Source organism: Anolis carolinensis, unplaced genomic scaffold (assembly GCF_035594765.1).
Source record: "Anolis carolinensis isolate JA03-04 unplaced genomic scaffold, rAnoCar3.1.pri scaffold_34, whole genome shotgun sequence".
Classification (NCBI taxonomy): Eukaryota; Metazoa; Chordata; class Lepidosauria; order Squamata; family Dactyloidae; genus Anolis; species Anolis carolinensis.
Window position 1 is genome coordinate 32,450 of NW_026943843.1, and position 18,960 is coordinate 51,409.

Below are 18,960 nucleotides of genomic sequence, written 5' to 3' on the forward strand. Positions count from 1 at the left end.
AAAAGTTTGGATGATTTGACAAAGCATTTTTTAAAAACGAAAAAAAAGGCGCCATTACGGAAAACGGCCAATCGCGGTTCGAAACCGCGATATCCAGGCGTGTGGACAGCCAAGATTCAATATTGCTTCAAAAAATCCGAAAAAAACGAATCAATAACGGTAAACGGGGAAAACGAATTATTTGAGCAAGCCTAATATATACACACACTCACACTCCACTTGCCTCATTTCCAACAGACCTCTAAGGATGCCCAGTAGCCACAGATGCAGGTGAAACATTAGGAGAGAATGCTTCTGAAACATAGCCATGCAGCCTGAAAAACTCACAGCAATCCAATGATAATGTTTGTTTATACCCCACTTTTCTCTCTCTACAACAGACTCAAAGCAACTTACAATAAAATCAATGCATTACAATTAACAACTTTAAAATACACAAACATTAACATTTGTGGAGTGTCCAGGGAGGGAGAAAGAACTTTTGTCTGTTGGAGGCAAGTCAATGCTGCAGTTTGCCAGCTTGATTAGCATTGAATAACCTTGCAGCTTCAAAGCCTGGCTGCTTCCTGCCTGGGGGAATCCTTTGTTGGGAGGTGTTAGCTGGAATTCTCCTGTTTGCTCAAGAGAGAATGCTTCTGGAACATGGCCATACAGCCTGGAAAACTCACAGCAACCCATAGATTAGGTTGCTGAGTATGTTTCTCTTGGAGAAGAGAAGGTTGAAAGAGGACATAAGAGCCATGTTTGAAGGAATGTCATGTTCAAGAGGGGGCAAGCTTGTTTTCTGCTGCTCTGGAAACTGGGATACAAAGGAGCAATGGATTCAAATTGCTGTTGCAGTGGAGTCCAGTGGAGTCTCCTTCTCTGGAGGATTTTAAGCAGAGGCTGGGTGGCCATCTTTTTGTAGTGCTGTCCAGTTTTGTCTTTCAAGAACAGCCTTAACACACTGTGGTAAGTAAATGAAAACTGCTTTACTTCACAAAGCATAGCACATTCAATGGAATAATGCAAAAAGAAACAAGGAAGTCATAGGGAAAACACAGTCTCTTGGTGAACTCCCAAATCAAACAGTAGTCTTACTTCAAACAAAGAAACAGCAATAAATCCAGATGCAGACTTGAAGCAGGCACAAGGGGAGCGAAGGCTTAGGCATTAGAGTCAGTTTGTTACCAGCAAAAGCTGACTGCACCTGCTTCTGATTTATAGCCTGAGTTCCCCCACAACTGTTAGGGTGGTTCCTAATTACTCAGCTGCATTTCTGCCAGCTATTCTAGCTGAAAGACGTCCCTGCTCTGTTTTCTTTCACCTCTCCTGAAATGTGGGTACTTGCAAAGTCTCCTCCTCAGATTCCAACTCACCCTCTGATTCATGAACACTTTCCTGTTCCCCTTCCTCTTCTAAAGAAGAGGAATCCCTGACAAGTGCTTTGATTGTGTTTTCCTTCGTGGCAGAAGAGGGCTGGACCAAATGCCCGTGGGGGTCTCTTCTCCCTCTGTGGTTCTATGAGTCTATATTTGCATCACGCACCTTGGTCCTCCAGAGGTCTAAGAGGATGATCTAATTGTTACGAGTCTGTGCATTGGGAATATACTTTATTACTTTGCCAGTCTTTCCCTGCAGTTGTTCCAACATGATTATTAAGGGGCTACAAAGATGCATGGAAAATATAATTATGAGAGCAAGGGTTGCCAAATTGATGCAACTGATGTGTGTATGTGTGTGTATCTCCATCTACTATCAGTGATAATACGACTCTAGTGGGATAATGAGTTCATTTGATAAACAAACCTAAAGTTGGAATCACATTTTCAGATTCATATGTGACTAACAGAATGCCACGTCTTAGGGTGTTTCTGTGCCGTATATCCAGTGCACACGAGAAGTCATTACGTACCTTGCACGGAATGGAAGTCAGTGGGCGTTACGGTGGCATACCTAACACTGTGCCCATATGGCTGTGAAAAGATGGAAGATTCATGTCACGCTTTTTTTTTTCCTGGAATGCTATTAGTATTTAGATTTAAAATTGAAATACCTTAACCCTTTACTGTTCATATTGGAGTTGCTAGCCTTTTAAGAAATCAGCAGGAATGTAATTACCGTATATATTCGAGTATAAGCCGACCCGAATATAAGCTGAGGCACCTAATTTTACCACAAAAAACTGGGATAACTTATTGACCCGAGTATAAGCTGAGGGTGGAAAATAAAGCAGCTACTGGTAAATTTCAAAATAAAAATAGATACCAATAAAATTACATTAATTGAGGAATCAGTAGGTTAAATAATGTATATATATATGGATACAGATGTACAGGTACATGGATCTATATGTATATAGGACTTACTTACTTAGGCGATCCCTCGTAATTCGAGGATGATGGTCCTCCATTTCTGTTATCTTGGGGATGGATCCGTAGATGGCTGAAGAGACCTATTCTTGATCTGCATGTTCTCCCGCAGTGAGGACATCGGTTTCCAGACGGAAGGCGGTCTCGGTCAGGATTGGCTTGACGAGCCTTCCTCTTGGCACGTTTCTTCCTTAAGCCCTCCATTCGTGCCTCTACAAACTCCGCAGCACTGCTGGTCACAGCTGACCTCCAATTAGAGCGCTCAAGGGAAAGGGCTTCCCAGTTCTCAGTGTCTATGCCACAGTTTTGAATATTGGCTTTAAGCCCATCTTTAAATCTCTTTTTCTGCCCACCAACATTATGTTTCCCGTTCTTGAGTTCGGAGTAGAGCAACTGCTTTGGGAGACGGTGATCGGGCATTCGGACAACGTGGCCAGTCCAGCGGAGTTGATGGCGTAGGAGCATCACTTCAATGCTGGTGGTCTTTGCTTCCTCAAGCATGCTGACATTTGTCCGCCTGTCTTCCCAAGAGATTTGCAGGATCTTCCTGAGGCAACGCTGATGGAAATGCTCCAGGAGTTGAGTGTGACGTCTGTACACAGCCCACGTTTCGCAGGCGTAGAGCAGGGTTGGGAGGGGAATGGCTTTGTAAACAAGCACCTTGGTATCTCTCCGCATGTCCTGGTCATCAAACACTCTCTGCTTCATTCGGAAAAATGCTGCACTCGCAGAGCTCAGGTGGTGTTGTATTTCAGTGTCGATGTTGACTTTTGTGGAGAGGTGGCTGCCAAGGGAGCGGAAATGGTCAACGTTTTCTAATGTTACACCATTAAGCTGTATTCTTGGCATTGCAGAGGGATTAGCTGGTGCCTGTTGGAAGAGCACTTTGGTTTTCTTGATGTTCAGTGAGAGGCCGAGCTTTTAGTATGCTTCTATGAAGGTGTTTAGAGTGGCTTGTCGGTCTTCTTCTGAATGCGCACAGACTACGTTGTCATCGGCATATTGGAGTTCTATAACAGATGTTGTGGTGACCTTGGTTTTGGCTTTCAGTCTGCTGAGGTTAAATAGCTTGCCATCTGTCCGATAGATGATTTCCACTCCGGTGGGAAGCTTCCTATCAACAAGGTGAAGTATCATAGCGATGAAGATGGAAAATAAGGTGGGGGCAATAACACATCCCTGCTTGACTCCCGATTCCACCTTAAATGGGTCAGTTTGGGAGCCGTTGCTGTCCAAGACTGTTGCCATCATGTCATCATGGAGGAGCCGCAGGATGTTCACAAATTTGTCAGGGCACCCGATTGTTTGGAGGATGGTCCAGAGAGCGTTGCGATTCACTGTGTCGAATGCCTTTGCAAGGTCAATGAATGCCATGAACAGAGGTTGGTTTTATTTATTTATTTACAGTATTTATATTCCGCCCTTCTCACCCCGAAGGGGACTCAGGGCGGATCACATTATACACACATAGGGCAAACATTCAATGCCCATAAACATATCAAACAGAGACCGAGACAGACAGACGCAGAGGCAATTTAACCTTCTGAGGGGATGTTCGATTCTGGCCACAGGGGGGAGCAGCTGCTTCATCATCGACTTTGACGGCACTTCCTCATTCCAGGTCGTAAATTAGTTAACCTTGCCTCCCCACTTTTTTATAAGTGGTACCTTATTTCCTACTTGATAGATGCAACTATCTTTCGGGTTGCAAGGTCAGCAACAAGCAGGGGCTATTTTTTATTTTTTAATTGACGGGTGCTCACCCTGCCACGGGCTGGCCTCGAACTCATGACCTCATGGTCAGAGTGATTTATTGCAGCTGCTCAACCCGTTTTGGTCAGACATGTGTCCAAGCAATTCAAGAAGGATGTTGACAGGCAGGAAGGTGCCCAGAGGATTTTGGTCCCTGCATTTTTCTTGGAGCTGTCATGCAGTGAAGATCATGTCCACTGTTCCTCTGGAGGGACGGAAGCCATTCTGGGATTCTGGAAGGGTGTCTTCTGAGACAGGGAGAAGGCAGTTAGGACTTGCAAAGACCTGCAAACATATGAGGAGAAAATTCATATATAAAATTATGTAGATAGATAAATAGATAGATAGATAGATAGAAGTACATAGGAATTGCAAATGCTTGCAGGGGGTTAATGCCTATATATCTGTAGGAGAGTTTAACAAATATTTCGGGGGGAAATGCTTCTATAAGATTAATGGATATATATATATTTCATCTTCCTGACTTGCAAAGGTGTCTTTCCCTTTTCAAAACATTCCCTTGGTTAAGAGCGAGGGAAGCTTTGGAAAACACACTGATAAGGGAGGGTAAGAGAGGAATATATCATATATTGCAAGCCATGGCCTCCAGGTTCTGTTGCCCAGCCTTCAATTCCAACAGGTTTAGCTTTGGGTTGCTGCACTGGCAAGGCTTTGGTCTAGATGACCTCTAGAGTCCCTTCCCAGTCCAGGATTTCATGGTTTGCTCTGATTCCAATTCAGTTGGTTTCCCTCCCAGATCTGCTTGGTCTTTCCCTTCCTTTGGCAAAAATTGCTCCATCTCCAGACGCTGCTTCCCGTCCTGTATTGACGTTTTTATTTTTAGTCGGCACCAAACAAAGGCAAAGCCGTTGGGATTTGTCCCCGTGATGATGTCAGCGATGACAAAAGAGTTGGCCGGGAATCGAGGTCCCCTGAGCACCAGGCCCCTCGGACTGCCTTAATTAGGTATCCGTCCAGGAGATGAATTAAGTTAATTAGCAAACAGCACCTGGGGCACCGTATTCGCAAGGGCCCCGTGCAGAACTTCAAATACAGCAAACGGGGCACACAGCTTGTCACAAGTCCCTCACATAACACACACACACACACTGCAGTGTCTTCCACGTCTCTCTGGATTTTAGTGTGAACTGGAAAGGTTTTTTGGGAGGACAGGGATCAGTATTTGGACAGCAGCCGTAAAGATCTGACGAAAACACATAGCTTTTCTCTATCACAGGCATGGGCAAACTTGGCCCCTCCAGGTGTTTTGGACTTCAACTCCCACAATTCCTAACCGCCTACCGGCGACCGACAACACAACAAAACTACAAGCCCCCCAACCTCGAAATTTGACAACACAACCCATCATCCACGCCTCTAGGTTGATACAACAAAAAGAAAAAGAAAATAAAGTCCTAATTAGAGGGAAAGGAATAATTGTTTTTATCCAATTGCTGCCATTTAGAAGGCTAAGCTCTGCCCACTTGGTCTCCTAGCAACCTACTCAGCCCAGGGGAGAGGCACAGTTAGGCCTCTTCCACACTACCTATAAAATACAGATTATCAGATTTTATTATATGGCAGTGTAGACTCAAAGCCCTTCCACAGAGCTATATAACCCATTTATAATCTTATATTATCTACTTTGAACTGGATTATATTGACTCCACACTGCCATATAATCCACTTCAGTGTGCATTTTATCCAGCTGGGTAGAAGGAGCCTAATATAATTCAGTTCTAAGCAGATAATATAAGATTATAAATATACAGTACAGTCTCACTTATCCAACATAAACAGGCTGGCAGAATATTGGATAAGTGAATATGTTGGATAATAAGAAGGGATTCAGGAAAAGCCGATTAAACATCAAATTAGGTAATCAAGACCTCTTGGTCAGAGTGATTTGTTACAGCTGGCTGCAGCTGGCTGCTCAACAGCCAGCACCACAGCCCGGGCCAAACAGCTCTTACTGTCAAGAAGTTCCTTCTAATGTTCAATCTTTCACCAGAAACTTTGTCAGAACTTTTTCTTCTTAAAACACTCCGAGAAGTCTCTTCTAATTCTGTGCCTGTATGGGGTGCATGGCCCACATAATGTCAATTAAATGGAATCAAATTATACTTCTGTTGCCTCTGGCTCTTCGTTATTCTAAAAACTGAAACTATCTCCAAAAAAAAGGAGAGGAAATGACATACATCCAGGTCATGCTTGTAGCTTCTCCACCTGGGCCCGTTGAGATTCAATTAAAAGGAAGCGGGGAAGGGAAGTCTTGCTGAAGCCGAACCTCAAACGGGGACAGGAAGAAGCACAAGTTGGGAAGCACAGATCCGGATCCAGGCCACAATGGAAACCGCCCCAGCCTTCTCTGTCAAAGGCCCCATCTACACTGCCATTTAATCCAGTTTCTGAATCCATATTATCTTCTTTGAACTGGATTATATGGTAGTATAGATCCAGCCAAAGAGTGGTGGAGCTTCACCATGCCACCCTCATGATTCCATCTCGTTGAGCCATGGCAGTAAAGGTGGGGTAAAACTGCATTAATTCTACAGTGTAGATCAGGGGTCCTCAAACTTCTTAAGCCAAGGGCCGGTCCACAATCCTTCAGACTGTTGAGGGGCCGGATTATCATTTGAAAAAAAAATACAAACAAATTCCGATGCACACTGCACATGTCTTATTTGTAGTGCAAAAACAACAAGAAGAAGAACAATGAAAGAACAATACAATATTTAAAAATAAAAATTTTAACCAACATACATTTATCAGGATTTCAATGGGAAATGTAGTCCTGCTTCTCGCCAATGAGATAGTCAAGTTAATTAGGGTTGTTGTTGTTGTTGTTGTGTGCCTTCAAGTCATTTCAGACTTTGGGCGAGCCTAAGTCTAAAATTTATTTATTTATTATTTATTTATTTACTGCTTTTATTTACTACATTTGTATCACACCCTTTTCACCCCAAATTGGACTCAGAGTGGCTTACAAATTATATGTACATACAATATATATATTATATTATTAGCATAGCACAATATTAGCATTATATATTACTATATTGAACTATACCACTATACTGTAATATTATTAGTAATATTATATGTAATATAGAATATATAATTAATATTATTATATGGTATTATTATGCTAGCCTTGTCTTTCTGATAACACAGTTGGGTTCTTTGCAGCTTAATGAGGGAGCTGCTGTTCTTCAAACAGGTTCTTCTGCACCGAATACAAAGGAGAAGCAGAAGGAAACAACAGGGAGAGACAGGCATCCATCTGTTCACGGGATGTCTTTGAAAGTTTAGAGCCTCAGTTTCACTCCAGCAGCTGTGGGTGGATGCTGGGTGTTTATCCTGCTACATACATTTGTGGTTTTCATTTTTGCAATTTGATTATTCCCAGATTTGGTTTAAAATGTTGTTTCTAAGAATCTCAAGGCCTTCCAGTCTAACTCTGGGTGGATCTACACTGTCAAATTAATGCAGTTTGGCACCACTTGGGAATTGTGGTTTTAATAATAATAATAATAATAATAATAATAATAATAATAATAGCCATCAGAACAAATGCAATTAAGGCCAAGATCAAAAAATCAACTGATGACCCAAAATGCAGACTGTGCAAGGAAACCGACGAAACCATTGATCATCTCCTCAGCTGCTGTAAGAAAATTGCACAGACAGACTACAAACAGAGGCACAACTACGTGGCCCAAATGATTCATTGGAACTTATGCCTCAAGTACCACCTCCCAGAAGCAAAGAACTGGTGGGATCACAAACCTGCAAAAGTATTGAAAAATGAACACGCAAAGATACTGTGGGACTTCCGAATCCAGACTGACAAAGTTCTGGAACACAACACACCAGACATCACAGTTGTGGAAAAGAACAAGGTTTGGATAATTGATGTTGCCATCCCAGGTGACAGTCGCATTGATGAAAAACAACAGGAAAAACTCAGCCGCTATCAGGACCTCAAGATTGAACTTCAAAGACTCTGGCAGAAACCAGTGCAGGTGGTCCCAGTGGTGATGGGCACACTGGGTGCCGTGCCAAAAGATCTCAGCCGGCATTTGGAAACAATAGACATTGACAAAATTACGATCTGCCAACTGCAAAAGGCCACCCTACTGGGATCTGCACGCATCATCCGAAAATACATCACACAGTCCTAGATACTTGGGAAGTGTTCGACTTGTGATTTTGTGATACGAAATCCAGCATATCTATCTTGTTTGCTGTGTCAGACTATGTCTTTGTGTCAATAATAATAATAATAATAATAATAATAATAATAATAATAATAAATACCCCACCACCATCTCCCCACGGGGACTCGGGGTGGCTTACATGGGGCAAAAGCCCGAACAACATAATAGAACAAAATAAATAACATAAACACAATTCACAGTATAATAGAACATAGAAATGGTAATTCAATGTAAAACGAGAATATTATAACAGTTAATAATATCAGTCAACACCAGGCAGTTATATCATCTCCATAGATGGAGAAACTGAAGTAGCAATGTAAGAATAAAATGGTGAATTAAAGTGCATAGATGAGAAGGACCTAATAAAATTCAGGATAGATTATAATACCCTCTGGGGCTGATTATCTAATGATAATGATAATGATCTAGGTTTTACAAGGTCTTTAGCTTTCTCTGCCAAGGATTGCTGGGGTCTTGTCCAACTACAACTCCCAAAATTCCATAGCGCTGAGCCATGGCATTTATACTGGTATCAAACTGAATTAATTCTACAATGTTGATGCACCTCTTAAAGGCAGATGTGAACCATTGTGTTCTTTCTTGCTATTTTCTTCCCCTTTCTTGCTTTGCAGGGGCATCTCTTAAGACTGGTAGCCAAATAGCGTCAAATCTAGCCATGCCTTAAAAGGCTCCTTTAAAGTATTTTTTGGAAGCTTCCTGCCGCACCCAAAAAAGCCATTTTTCTCTTGCCGTCTGTAACGTAGCTGCATTACATGCTCCTCAATACCTTGGTCTTCGAAGTTACGCTGCAATCAAGTAATAAACATGGGAAATAATAATCATCATCATCATCATCATCTGCCTAGAAGATCTGGTGGCAGAGGACTCTTACAAGTCAAACAAGCAGTCAAAGAAGAAGAACATGCTCTGGCAGAAGATGTAAAGCAAAGTGAAGAACATGCTTTGATTGAAGTCGAAAATCAGAAACTCCTCAAAGCACAGCAGACAAAAAACCAGTACAAGAAAACCGCACTACAAACTAGAGCTGACAGCTGGCACAACAAAACATTGCATGGAAAGTTCCTTGACAAAATTGAAGGAAAAGCTGATAAGGAGAAGATCTGGCTATGTGTACATCACACAGTCCTGTGTGTACATCACACAGTCCTAAATGCTTGGGAAGTGTACGACTTATGATTTTGTGATACGAAATCCAGCATATCTATCTTGTTTGCTGTGTCATAATAAAATAATAATAATAATCTGCCTAGAAGATCTGGTGGCAGAGGACTCTTACAAGTAAAACAAGCAGTCAAAGAAGAAGAATATTCCCTGGCAGAATATGTAAAGCAAAGTGAAGGACCTGCTTTGATTGAAGTCGAAAATCAGAAACTCCTCAAAGCACAGCAGACAAAAAACCAGTACAAGAACAACGCACTACAAACTAGAGCTGACAGCTGGCACAACAAAACATTGCATGGAAAGTTCCTTGACAAAATTGAAGGAAAAGCTGATAAGGAGAAGATCTGGCTATGTGTACATCACACAGTCCTAAATGCTTGGGAAGTGTTCGACTTATGATTTTGTGATACGAAATCCAGCATATCTATCTTGTTTGCTGTGTCAGACTATGTCTTTGTGTCAATAATAATAATAATAATAATAATAATAATAATAATAATAATAATAATAATAATAATAATGCCAATCTGGTGCTCTCCAGATTCCATGAACTACAACTCTAGTGCGATGTAGTAGTTTGAGTGTTGGGCTATATCCCTGGAGTCCTGGCTTCAAATCCCATTCCCAATCATTTCCCTGTTTCTGGGCATGCATTATTCCTGGCACAATATCTTTGTTGGCACTGCCATTCCCAACCAAACGCCGCACGGCTGTTGCAAACTGTTGTGCCTGTCGAATCCCCACTCCTTGCTAACATTGAAGGGAGAAGTCTGCAAATGCCAGAAAATACACGTAAATGTCATCTGCCTGCGTCCCAGAACGGGGGCATCTTGCTTGCTATCCATGAGCCAGGCGCCCAGATCTTGTTTAACTAGAAGCTGGTTGCCATCCGTTGCAAAATTATGTCGTGCCAAGCTGTGCCAGCTCCACAATCCAGAAACCTTTTCCAAACTTTCCAGTATTTCAATAAACATTCCATTCTTTTCAAAACGATTCACTCCCCTACATTGCACACACACACACACACACAAACATTACTATTTTTAAAAAGTAGGAAATCAGTGTTTCTGGGCTAGGAAGTAATTCATAATAAGATGGAATTTTATCTAGAATATGCTATGTTTTAATTATACCCGTGGCATGACAATTGAATTCTAATTGTAAAGCTTGGAATCTAAGCAGGATCAGTCCTGGTTTGTATTTGGATGGGAGGTCACCAACAAATAGCACAAACAAGAAGCAATAATTCCAGGGGAACGAACTTGCAAAAGCACCTCTGAGGATTCCTTGCCTAAGAAAATAGAAAAGGAAAACTTGATGAAATGTATACAGTCACCATAGTTGACAGGTGTTTTGAAAGCATCTTGACATTAATGTATGGTGAGTTATAAAAGGTCATGTTTAATTTTTATTTCAAAAATGTTTTTTTCATGGATTCTGAGTCCACTTTCTTTTCCTTAGGGCAGAAGTATATAAATGTATTATTGTTATATGCCTTTCACTTGACTAATGGAGCCGCAGAGTGCAATGGGTTAAACCCTTGTGCCACCTGGACTGCTGACCTGAAGGTTGGGTTGCTGACCTGAAGGTTGCTGGATCAAATCCGCAAGACGGGGTGAGCTCCCATCTGTCAGCTCTATCTTGCAGGGACATGAGAAAAGCTTCCCACAAGATCCGGACGTCCCCTGGGCAACGTCTCTCTAGATGGCCAATTCTCTCACACCAGAAGCAACTTGCAGCATGTTCTCAAGTTGCTTCTGACATGATAAAAAAAACTTGACTCATGGCAACCCTTTCATTTACTTTTCTTGGCAAGATGTGTTCAGAGGAGGTTTGCCTTTGCCTTCCTCTGAGGCTGAGATGGTGAGACTTGCCCAGTTGGTCTCCATAGCCAAACAGGGATTCAACTACTGGTTTCCTAGTCATATGCACAGGCCAACATGCCAGTTTCCCAAGGTTTTCCTGGCAAAATTCCTTCATAGGAGGTTTGTCATTGCCCTTTTCTCAGGCGGAAAGAGAGCAACTTGCCCATTTAGTGGGTTTCCATATTGTTATATGCCTTCTGTCTGACTTGATGTAGCTCTGTCCTAACAACTTTCTAGACAAGGTTTATTCAGAGGTGTGTCATTGGTGAATCATGGCTGGCTAAGGATTTGAACTCAAGTCTTCCAAAGACTTAGGCAATGGAACCAACTGTTTGGAGAAGATGGATCTCTTCTCTGGATCTCTTCATAAAGAAGCTAGCAAATCCCCTGCTTGGGATGTTTTGCTGGAAAGTCTGCATTGATCAGAAGGTTGGACTAGATGCCTCATGAGCTTCCCTCTGAGCCTATGAATCATCATACTATCCAGGCTGGTTCTCCCTTTTTCTCTTCCATTCCCTATATGCATATACATAAAAAATAATATGTAGGTAACATTATGACCTTCTCACATTTAACACATTTCCAGATTTCAAAGTTAACAAATGACGTCAAATGAGTTCTTAACCCATGAGCCCTGGAACGTTTCCAGAGCTTGGTCCCTGCACTATTGTTCAATAGCTGTTTTCGCTTATGGCATTTGCAGAATGAGTAATTAATTCATTAAAAGCTGCCATTGTAACTTTCTGTGCACTATATAGGTACAGCAAGTGTGGTGCGCCATTATGATGGCAAGTCTAACAAAAACTCTGAGCACCTTATAGTTGGCCACCTCAGCGTTGAGCCCTGGCCACAATAGCTTGGTTCGTTGATGGAGTTTTTTGTCATTGGTTTTAAGTCCTTGTTAACTGATTGTATTGGGTGGCCTTTTGCAGTTGGCAGATCGTAATTTTGTCAATGTCTATTGTTTCCAAATGCCGGCTGAGATCTTTTGGCACGGCACCCAATGAGCCCATCACCACCGGGACCACCTGCACTGGTTTCTGCCAGAGTCTTTGAAGTTCAATCTTGAGGTCCTGATAGCGGCTGAGTTTTCCTGTTGTTTTTTGTCAATGCGACTGTCACCTGGGATGGCAACATCAATGATCCAAACCTTTTTCTTTTCCACAACTGTGATGTCTGGTGTGTTGTGATCCAGAACTTTGTCAGTCTCGATTTGGAAGTCCCACAGTATCTTTGCGTGCTCATTTTCCAATACTTTTGCAGGTTTGTGATCCCACCAGTTCTTTACTGCTGGAAGGTGGTACTTGAGACATAAATTCCAATGAATCATTTGGGCCACATAGTTGTGCCTCTGTTTGTAGTCTGTCTGTGCGATTTTCTTACAGCAGCTGAGGATATGATCAATGGTTTCGTCGGTTTCCTTGCACAGTCTGCATTTTGGGTCATCAGCTGATTTTTCGATCTTGGCCTGAATGGCCTTTGTCCTGATGGCTTGCTCCTGGGCTGCAAGGATCAGGCCTTCTGTCTCCTTCTTCAGTGTCCCATTTGTGAGCCAGAGCCAGGTCTTCTCCTTATCAGCTTTTCCTTCAATTTTGTCAAGGAACTTTCCATGCAATGTTTTGTTGTTCCAGCTGTCAGCTCTAGTTTGTAGTGCGGTTTTCTTGTACTGGTTTTTTGTCTGCTGTGCTTTGAGGAGTTTCTGATTTTTGACTTCAATCAAAGCAGGTTCTTCACTTTGCTTTACATCTTCTGCCAGGGCATGTTCTTCTTCTTTGACTGCTTGTTTGACTTGTAAGAGTCCTCTGCCACCAGATCTTCTAGGCAGATATATCCAGTCAACATCACTGCGGGGGTGCAGAGAATGATGAATGGTCATGAGTTTTCTTGTTTTTTTGTCCAAATTGTCCAGTTCTGCCTGTGTCCAGTTTATAATACCAGCAATATATCTTATGACAGGTATGGCCCAGGTGTTTATGGCCTTGATGGTGTTGCCTCCGTTGAGCTTGCTTTTGAGAATTTTTCTGACCCTTTGTGTGTATTCTTTACTGACCACAGTCTTCACATGTTCATGCTTGATGTTGTCCAGCTGTAATATGCCCAGATATTTATAGGCCTCTGGCTGGTGACACTTTATTGTTTGGCCATTGGGCATATTTATGCCCTCACTTTCAATTATTTTTCCCTTCTTCAATGCCACTGTTGAACATTTGTCCAAACAAATATTATTATTATTATTATTATCATTATCATTATCATTATCATCATTATTATTATTATTATTATTATGAAAGATGGCCATCTGTCAAGAGGGCTTTGATGGTATGTTTCTGCATAGCAAATTGGGGCTGGGCTGAGTGATTCTTGGAGCATCGTCCAGTCCTACAATTCTGTGATTCATCTCTTTTTGAGCAAGGATATGAAAACGTCAATCTCTGGAACGAAGATCTGGGGTTTCTCTTAGAAGCAAGTGGATTTGCAGCAAGAAGTAGATTTCTCTCTCTGTCTCCAAACAAATGCCATCTTCTAGGGGGTGGGGTGGCCTGACCGATGATGTGCGGCTGAGATTTTGAAAAGCCAGCGAGGCCGGGTGCTGCAAGCGAGTGGTAATGAGCCAGTTTCCATGGAGATGGTTTCATTAGCATCCCATGACGTTGGGCTCGGCATCATCATCAGCAGAGATGGCAAGTGGGCACAGAGACCCTCCTATGGCTCCCCCTTTCTTTCTGGCACCAATGAGGAAGGGGTTGCAAGGGCTGGTCCTGGCAGACAAGGCTCACGACATTGTAGAACCACAACTCCCTGGGGCATTTTGACAGTTTCCAGGCTTGGGAAGGGATGGAGAAAGGGAGGAAAGGCCCAAAGAGAGAGATGGAGGGAGAGAGAAAGAGAAAGGCAATGAAGACATGGAGAAAGAGGGGCTCCTTTGGAGCTCACCAGCAGGAAGGTCTGAGAGAGTGTGTGCAGAAGCATCACTATTATTATTATTATTATTATTATTATTATTATTATTATTATTATTATTTTATTGTATGACACAGCAAACAAGATAGACATGCTGGATTTCGTATCACAAAACCACAAGTCGAACACTTCCCAAGTGTCTAGGACTGTGTGATGTATTTTCGGATGATGCGCGCAGATCCCAGCAGAGTGGCCTTTTGCAGTTGGCAGATCATGATTTTGTCAATGTCTGTTGTTTCCAAATGCCGGCTGAGATCTTTTGGCACGGCTCCCAATGTGCCGATCACCACCGGGACCACCTGCACTGGTTTCTGCCAGAGTCTTTGAAGTTCAGTCTTGAGGTCCTGATAGCAGCTGAGTTTTTCCTGTTGTTTTTCGTCAATGCGACTGTCACCTGGGATGGCGACATCAATGATCCAAACCTTTTTCTTTTCCGCAACTGTGATGTCTGGTGTGTTGTGTTCCAGAACTTTGTCAGTCTGGATTCGGAAGTCCCACAGTATCTTTGTGTGCTCATTTTCCAATACTTTTGCAGGTTTGTGATCCCACCAGTTCTTTGCTGCTGGGAGGTGGTACTTGAGGCATAAGTTCCAATGAATCATTTGGGCCACATAGTTGTGCCTCTGTTTGTAGTCTGTCTGTGCGATATTCTTACAGCAGCTGAGGATATGATCAATGGTTTCGTTGGTTTCCTTGCACAGTCTGCATTTTGGGTCATCAGCTGATTTTTCGATCTTGGCCTTGATTACATTTGTTCTGATGGCTTGCTCCTGGGTTGCAAGGATCAGGCCTTCTGTCTCCTTCTTCAGGGTCCCATTCGTGAGCCAGAGCCAGGTCTTCTCCTTATCAGCTTTTCCTTCAATTTTGTCAAGGAACTTTCCATGCAATGTTTTGTTGTGCCAGCTGTCAGCTCTAGTTTGTAGTGTGGCTGCTGTGCTTTGAGGAGTTTCTGATTTTTGACTTCAATCAAAGCAGGTTCTTCACTTTGCTTTACATATTCTGCCAGGTCATGTTCTTTGACTGCTTGTTTTACTTGTTTATTATTATTATTAAGCACTCTATATCCATATCCATATGCACATCCACATATCCCACCATTCATGGGTGGAGAAAGGAAGGAATGGCTAAAAGAGAGACTTGGAGAGCGAGATAGAGAGAGAAAGGCAATGATGAAATAGAGGGAAAGATGCTCCTTTAGATATCGTCTGCAGGAAGGTCTGAGTGCATGCAGACAGCGTCATCACAATGTGTTGTTGTTACTGTTGTTGTTATTTTCTGCATCCATGGCTCCTGCATTCATGGATTGCACCATCCAGGATTTGAAAGTATTTTTTAAATGGCATGGCACCAAAAAGGAAACCTTAGTGTTGCCATTTTATATAAGGAGCACCATGAGACTTGAGCATCGTCAGATTTGAGGATCTAGGGCAATATTTCTCAACCTGGGGGTTAGGACCCCTGAGGGGGTCACAAAGGGGGTCCTGAAGGGGGTCAGAGGGGTCGCCAAAGACCAGTATTTTCTGTTGGTCACAGGGGTTCTTTGTGGGAAGTTTGGCACAATTCTATCAGTGGGGTTCAATTGGTTCTTTGATTGTAGGTGAACTACAAATCCCAACTACAACTCCGAAATGTCAGGGTCTATTTTCTCCAAACTCCACCAGTGTTCACATTTGGGCATATTGAGTATTCGTGCCAAGTCTGGTCCAGATCCATCATTGTTTGAGTCCACAGTGCTTTCTGGATGTAGGTGAACTACAACTCCAAAACTCAAGATCAATGCTCACCAAACCCTTCCAGTATTTCCTTTTGGTCATGGGAGTTCTGTCTGCCAAGTTTGGTTCAGTTCCATCGTTGGTGGGGTTCAGAATGCTCTCTGATTGTAGATGAATCCCAGCAACTACAACTCCCAAATGACAAAATAATCCCCCCCCCCCCAATAAACCTCACCAGTATTCTATTTTGGGCATATTGGATATTTGAGCCAAATTTGGTATAGTGAATGAAAATACATCCTGCATATCCGATCATTACATTACAATTCATACCGCAACAGTAGCAAAATTACAGTTATGAAGTAGCAATGAAAATAATTTTATGGTTGGGGGGTCAGCACCACATGAGGAACTAGATTAAGGGGTTTCGGCATTAGGAAGGTTGAGAATCACTGATCTATGAGGTACCACAGGCCCACTGTATAGTTGTTGTTGCTCCTGGTGCTGGTGCTGCTGCTGTGATGATGATGATGATGGTGGTGGTGGTGGTGGTGGTGAGATCTGGGGGAAGCAAACATTGTGCTGGATTTTACAGTCTTCCCTGCTATCAACAAGGACTTAGTGTTAGCTTTTTGTAGGTTGCTTTTTCTGCTTTCACCATTTCTTAATATCATCTAGAGTTCGGTTTACTGGTATCATATCGTGTGACCAGCACTGAGAGACCCCTTTTCTAGAAACAGAAAATGGGCTATACGATTCCTTAAACAACTATTTAAAAAATCCCTTAAGTCAAAATTACGAGGGTTGAATGAAAAGTAATGCCTCCACCTTCGTAACTCCTCAACAGATTGCAGTCCTGGTCTGTGGCAAGTACTGGCTTGTTCAGAAGACTCTCCTCTACCGTTCCATTTGGCGGGAAGCCTTAGCATTGAACGGTTGTGTTGTTAAAGCGCAAAGTATGGAACCCTGCGCAGACGGTCGGTCAAGGCGACTTAAGCAACGTGCAGTCACTGAATTCTTGACAGCAGAAGATGTCACCCCAAAGGAGATTCATCAGAGAATGCAAGCTGTTTATGGGGATTGTGTTGATGTGAGTCCTGTGCATTGTTCAGGAGTAAGTTTAAAGATGTTGATGTGGGAACATCTGACTTGTGTGACAAATAAAAGAGTTGGACGTCCCGTGACAGCAATCGCCGGGTTTTGCAAGCAAAAGGTTGACAGATTGATTCAGGACGATCGTCGTATCACTCAGAGAGAAATTTCAAGCATTATCGGCATTTCACAAGAACGTGTGGGTCACATTATTGCTTTGCTTGGCTATCGGAAGATCTGTGCACGATGGGTATTGTGAGATGCTGGTTGCGGAAACAGAGTGTTGACTTCTTCCGTGACGGCTTTTTTGGCAGAAATGTATCCAATTGTCTGGTGATGATGTGGAAAAGTGAATAGTGGTAGTTAAAGAGCACATTCTAAGGATTATTTCTGCGTTTGATTTATTAAAATATTCCCATCCAAACCCAAGTAACGAAGGTGGAGGCATTACTTTTCATTCAACCCTCGTACTTTGCCATCATTGTTATGTGCCTTCAAGTCCTTTCCAACAGATGCTGACCTCAAGGCAAACCAATCACAAGGTCTTCTTTGCAGCATTTTGCCTTTGCCTTCCTCTGAGGCTGAGAGAGTGTGACTTGCCCAGAGCTGCACAGTGGGTTCCCAAAGCTGAGCAGGAATTCAAACCCTGGTCTCCAAAGCCATCGTCCAACGTTCAAATTGCTATGCCATAGGACCTTGATGTGCCACTCAAGTTTCCTGTGTGGGAGATCCAAAGTGATCCTACCTTGACAGTATAAGTGTGCTATTTTGGGAGATGGGGAGAATGTTATTCACCTTATATAGCAGGATTTAAAAAGATAATAAATTTGCCATTAGTAGAAAGCTTATTGAAAGCAGCAATGTCGTGATGGCTCATCATGCCTGTCCTAAGTTTGAATTGCTGTGGCTCCATACTGTGGGATCCTGGGATGTGTAGTTCGCTGTTAGGAATGGTGGGAGTTGGAGTCCAAAACACCCGGAGGGCCGAGGTTTGCTCATGCCTGGTGTAGATGCATCCATAGAAATTACCGTAAATCAGAGTCGATATGAAAGGCAACAACAATCTAGATATAGTTCTCCAGGGTACCTTGGGCTCTTCTAGTTTACTCGCAGCAGAGTCCACGTGAAAGGTGATACCGTATATACTCGAGTATAAGCCGAGTTTTTCAGCCCTTTTTTAGGACTGAAAAAGCCCCCCCTCCCCTCGGCGTATACTCGGGTGAGGGTCCTGGTTGGCATATATTCGGGTCGACTTATACTCGAGTATATATGGTACATTTATTATTTTTCTCTATTATTATTGGTATTATTACATTTATCATTTTAGTCTATTATTTCTGTATTTATTATTTTTATTATTAATAATAATATTTTATTATTTATATACTCGAGTATAAGCCGACCCGAATATAAGCTGAGGCACCTAATTTTACCACAAAAAAACTGGGAAAACATTGACTCCAGTATAAGCCGAAAGTGGTAAATTTCAGAAATAAAAACAGATACCAATAAAATTACATTAATTGAGGCATCAGAAGGGTAAATGTTTTTGAATATTTACATAAAGCTCAAATTTAAGATAAGATTGTCCAACTCTGATTAAATCATTATTCTCATGTTCTTCAATGTAAATGTGCTTATGTATTCTTTTAATAATAATAGAGTAAAATAATACATGTAATAATAATAATAATAACAACAATAAATACAGGAAAATAATACATGTAGTAAAAATAGAGTAAAATAATAAATATAATAAGATCAGAGTGAAATAATAAATGTACTACTACTACTAATAATAAAAATAGAGTAAAATATATGT

General features: G+C 42.1%; 1 protein-coding gene across 2 annotated transcripts in view; it reads right to left on the bottom strand.

Annotated features, from left to right (window-relative positions):
- Window positions 1–229: 229 nt before the first annotated feature.
- The window catches only part of LOC134294934 (uncharacterized), a 37,664-nt gene continuing 18,933 nt past the window's right edge, over window positions 230–18,960 (bottom strand). For both annotated transcript variants that reach the window (XM_062966834.1, XM_062966833.1), the window contains one exon: window positions 230–4,388. In XM_062966834.1, the coding sequence (XP_062822904.1) occupies window positions 2,349–3,200 (852 nt within the window). In that variant the 5' untranslated portion in view covers window positions 3,201–4,388 and the 3' untranslated portion in view covers window positions 230–2,348. The remainder of the gene's footprint in view (window positions 4,389–18,960) is intronic.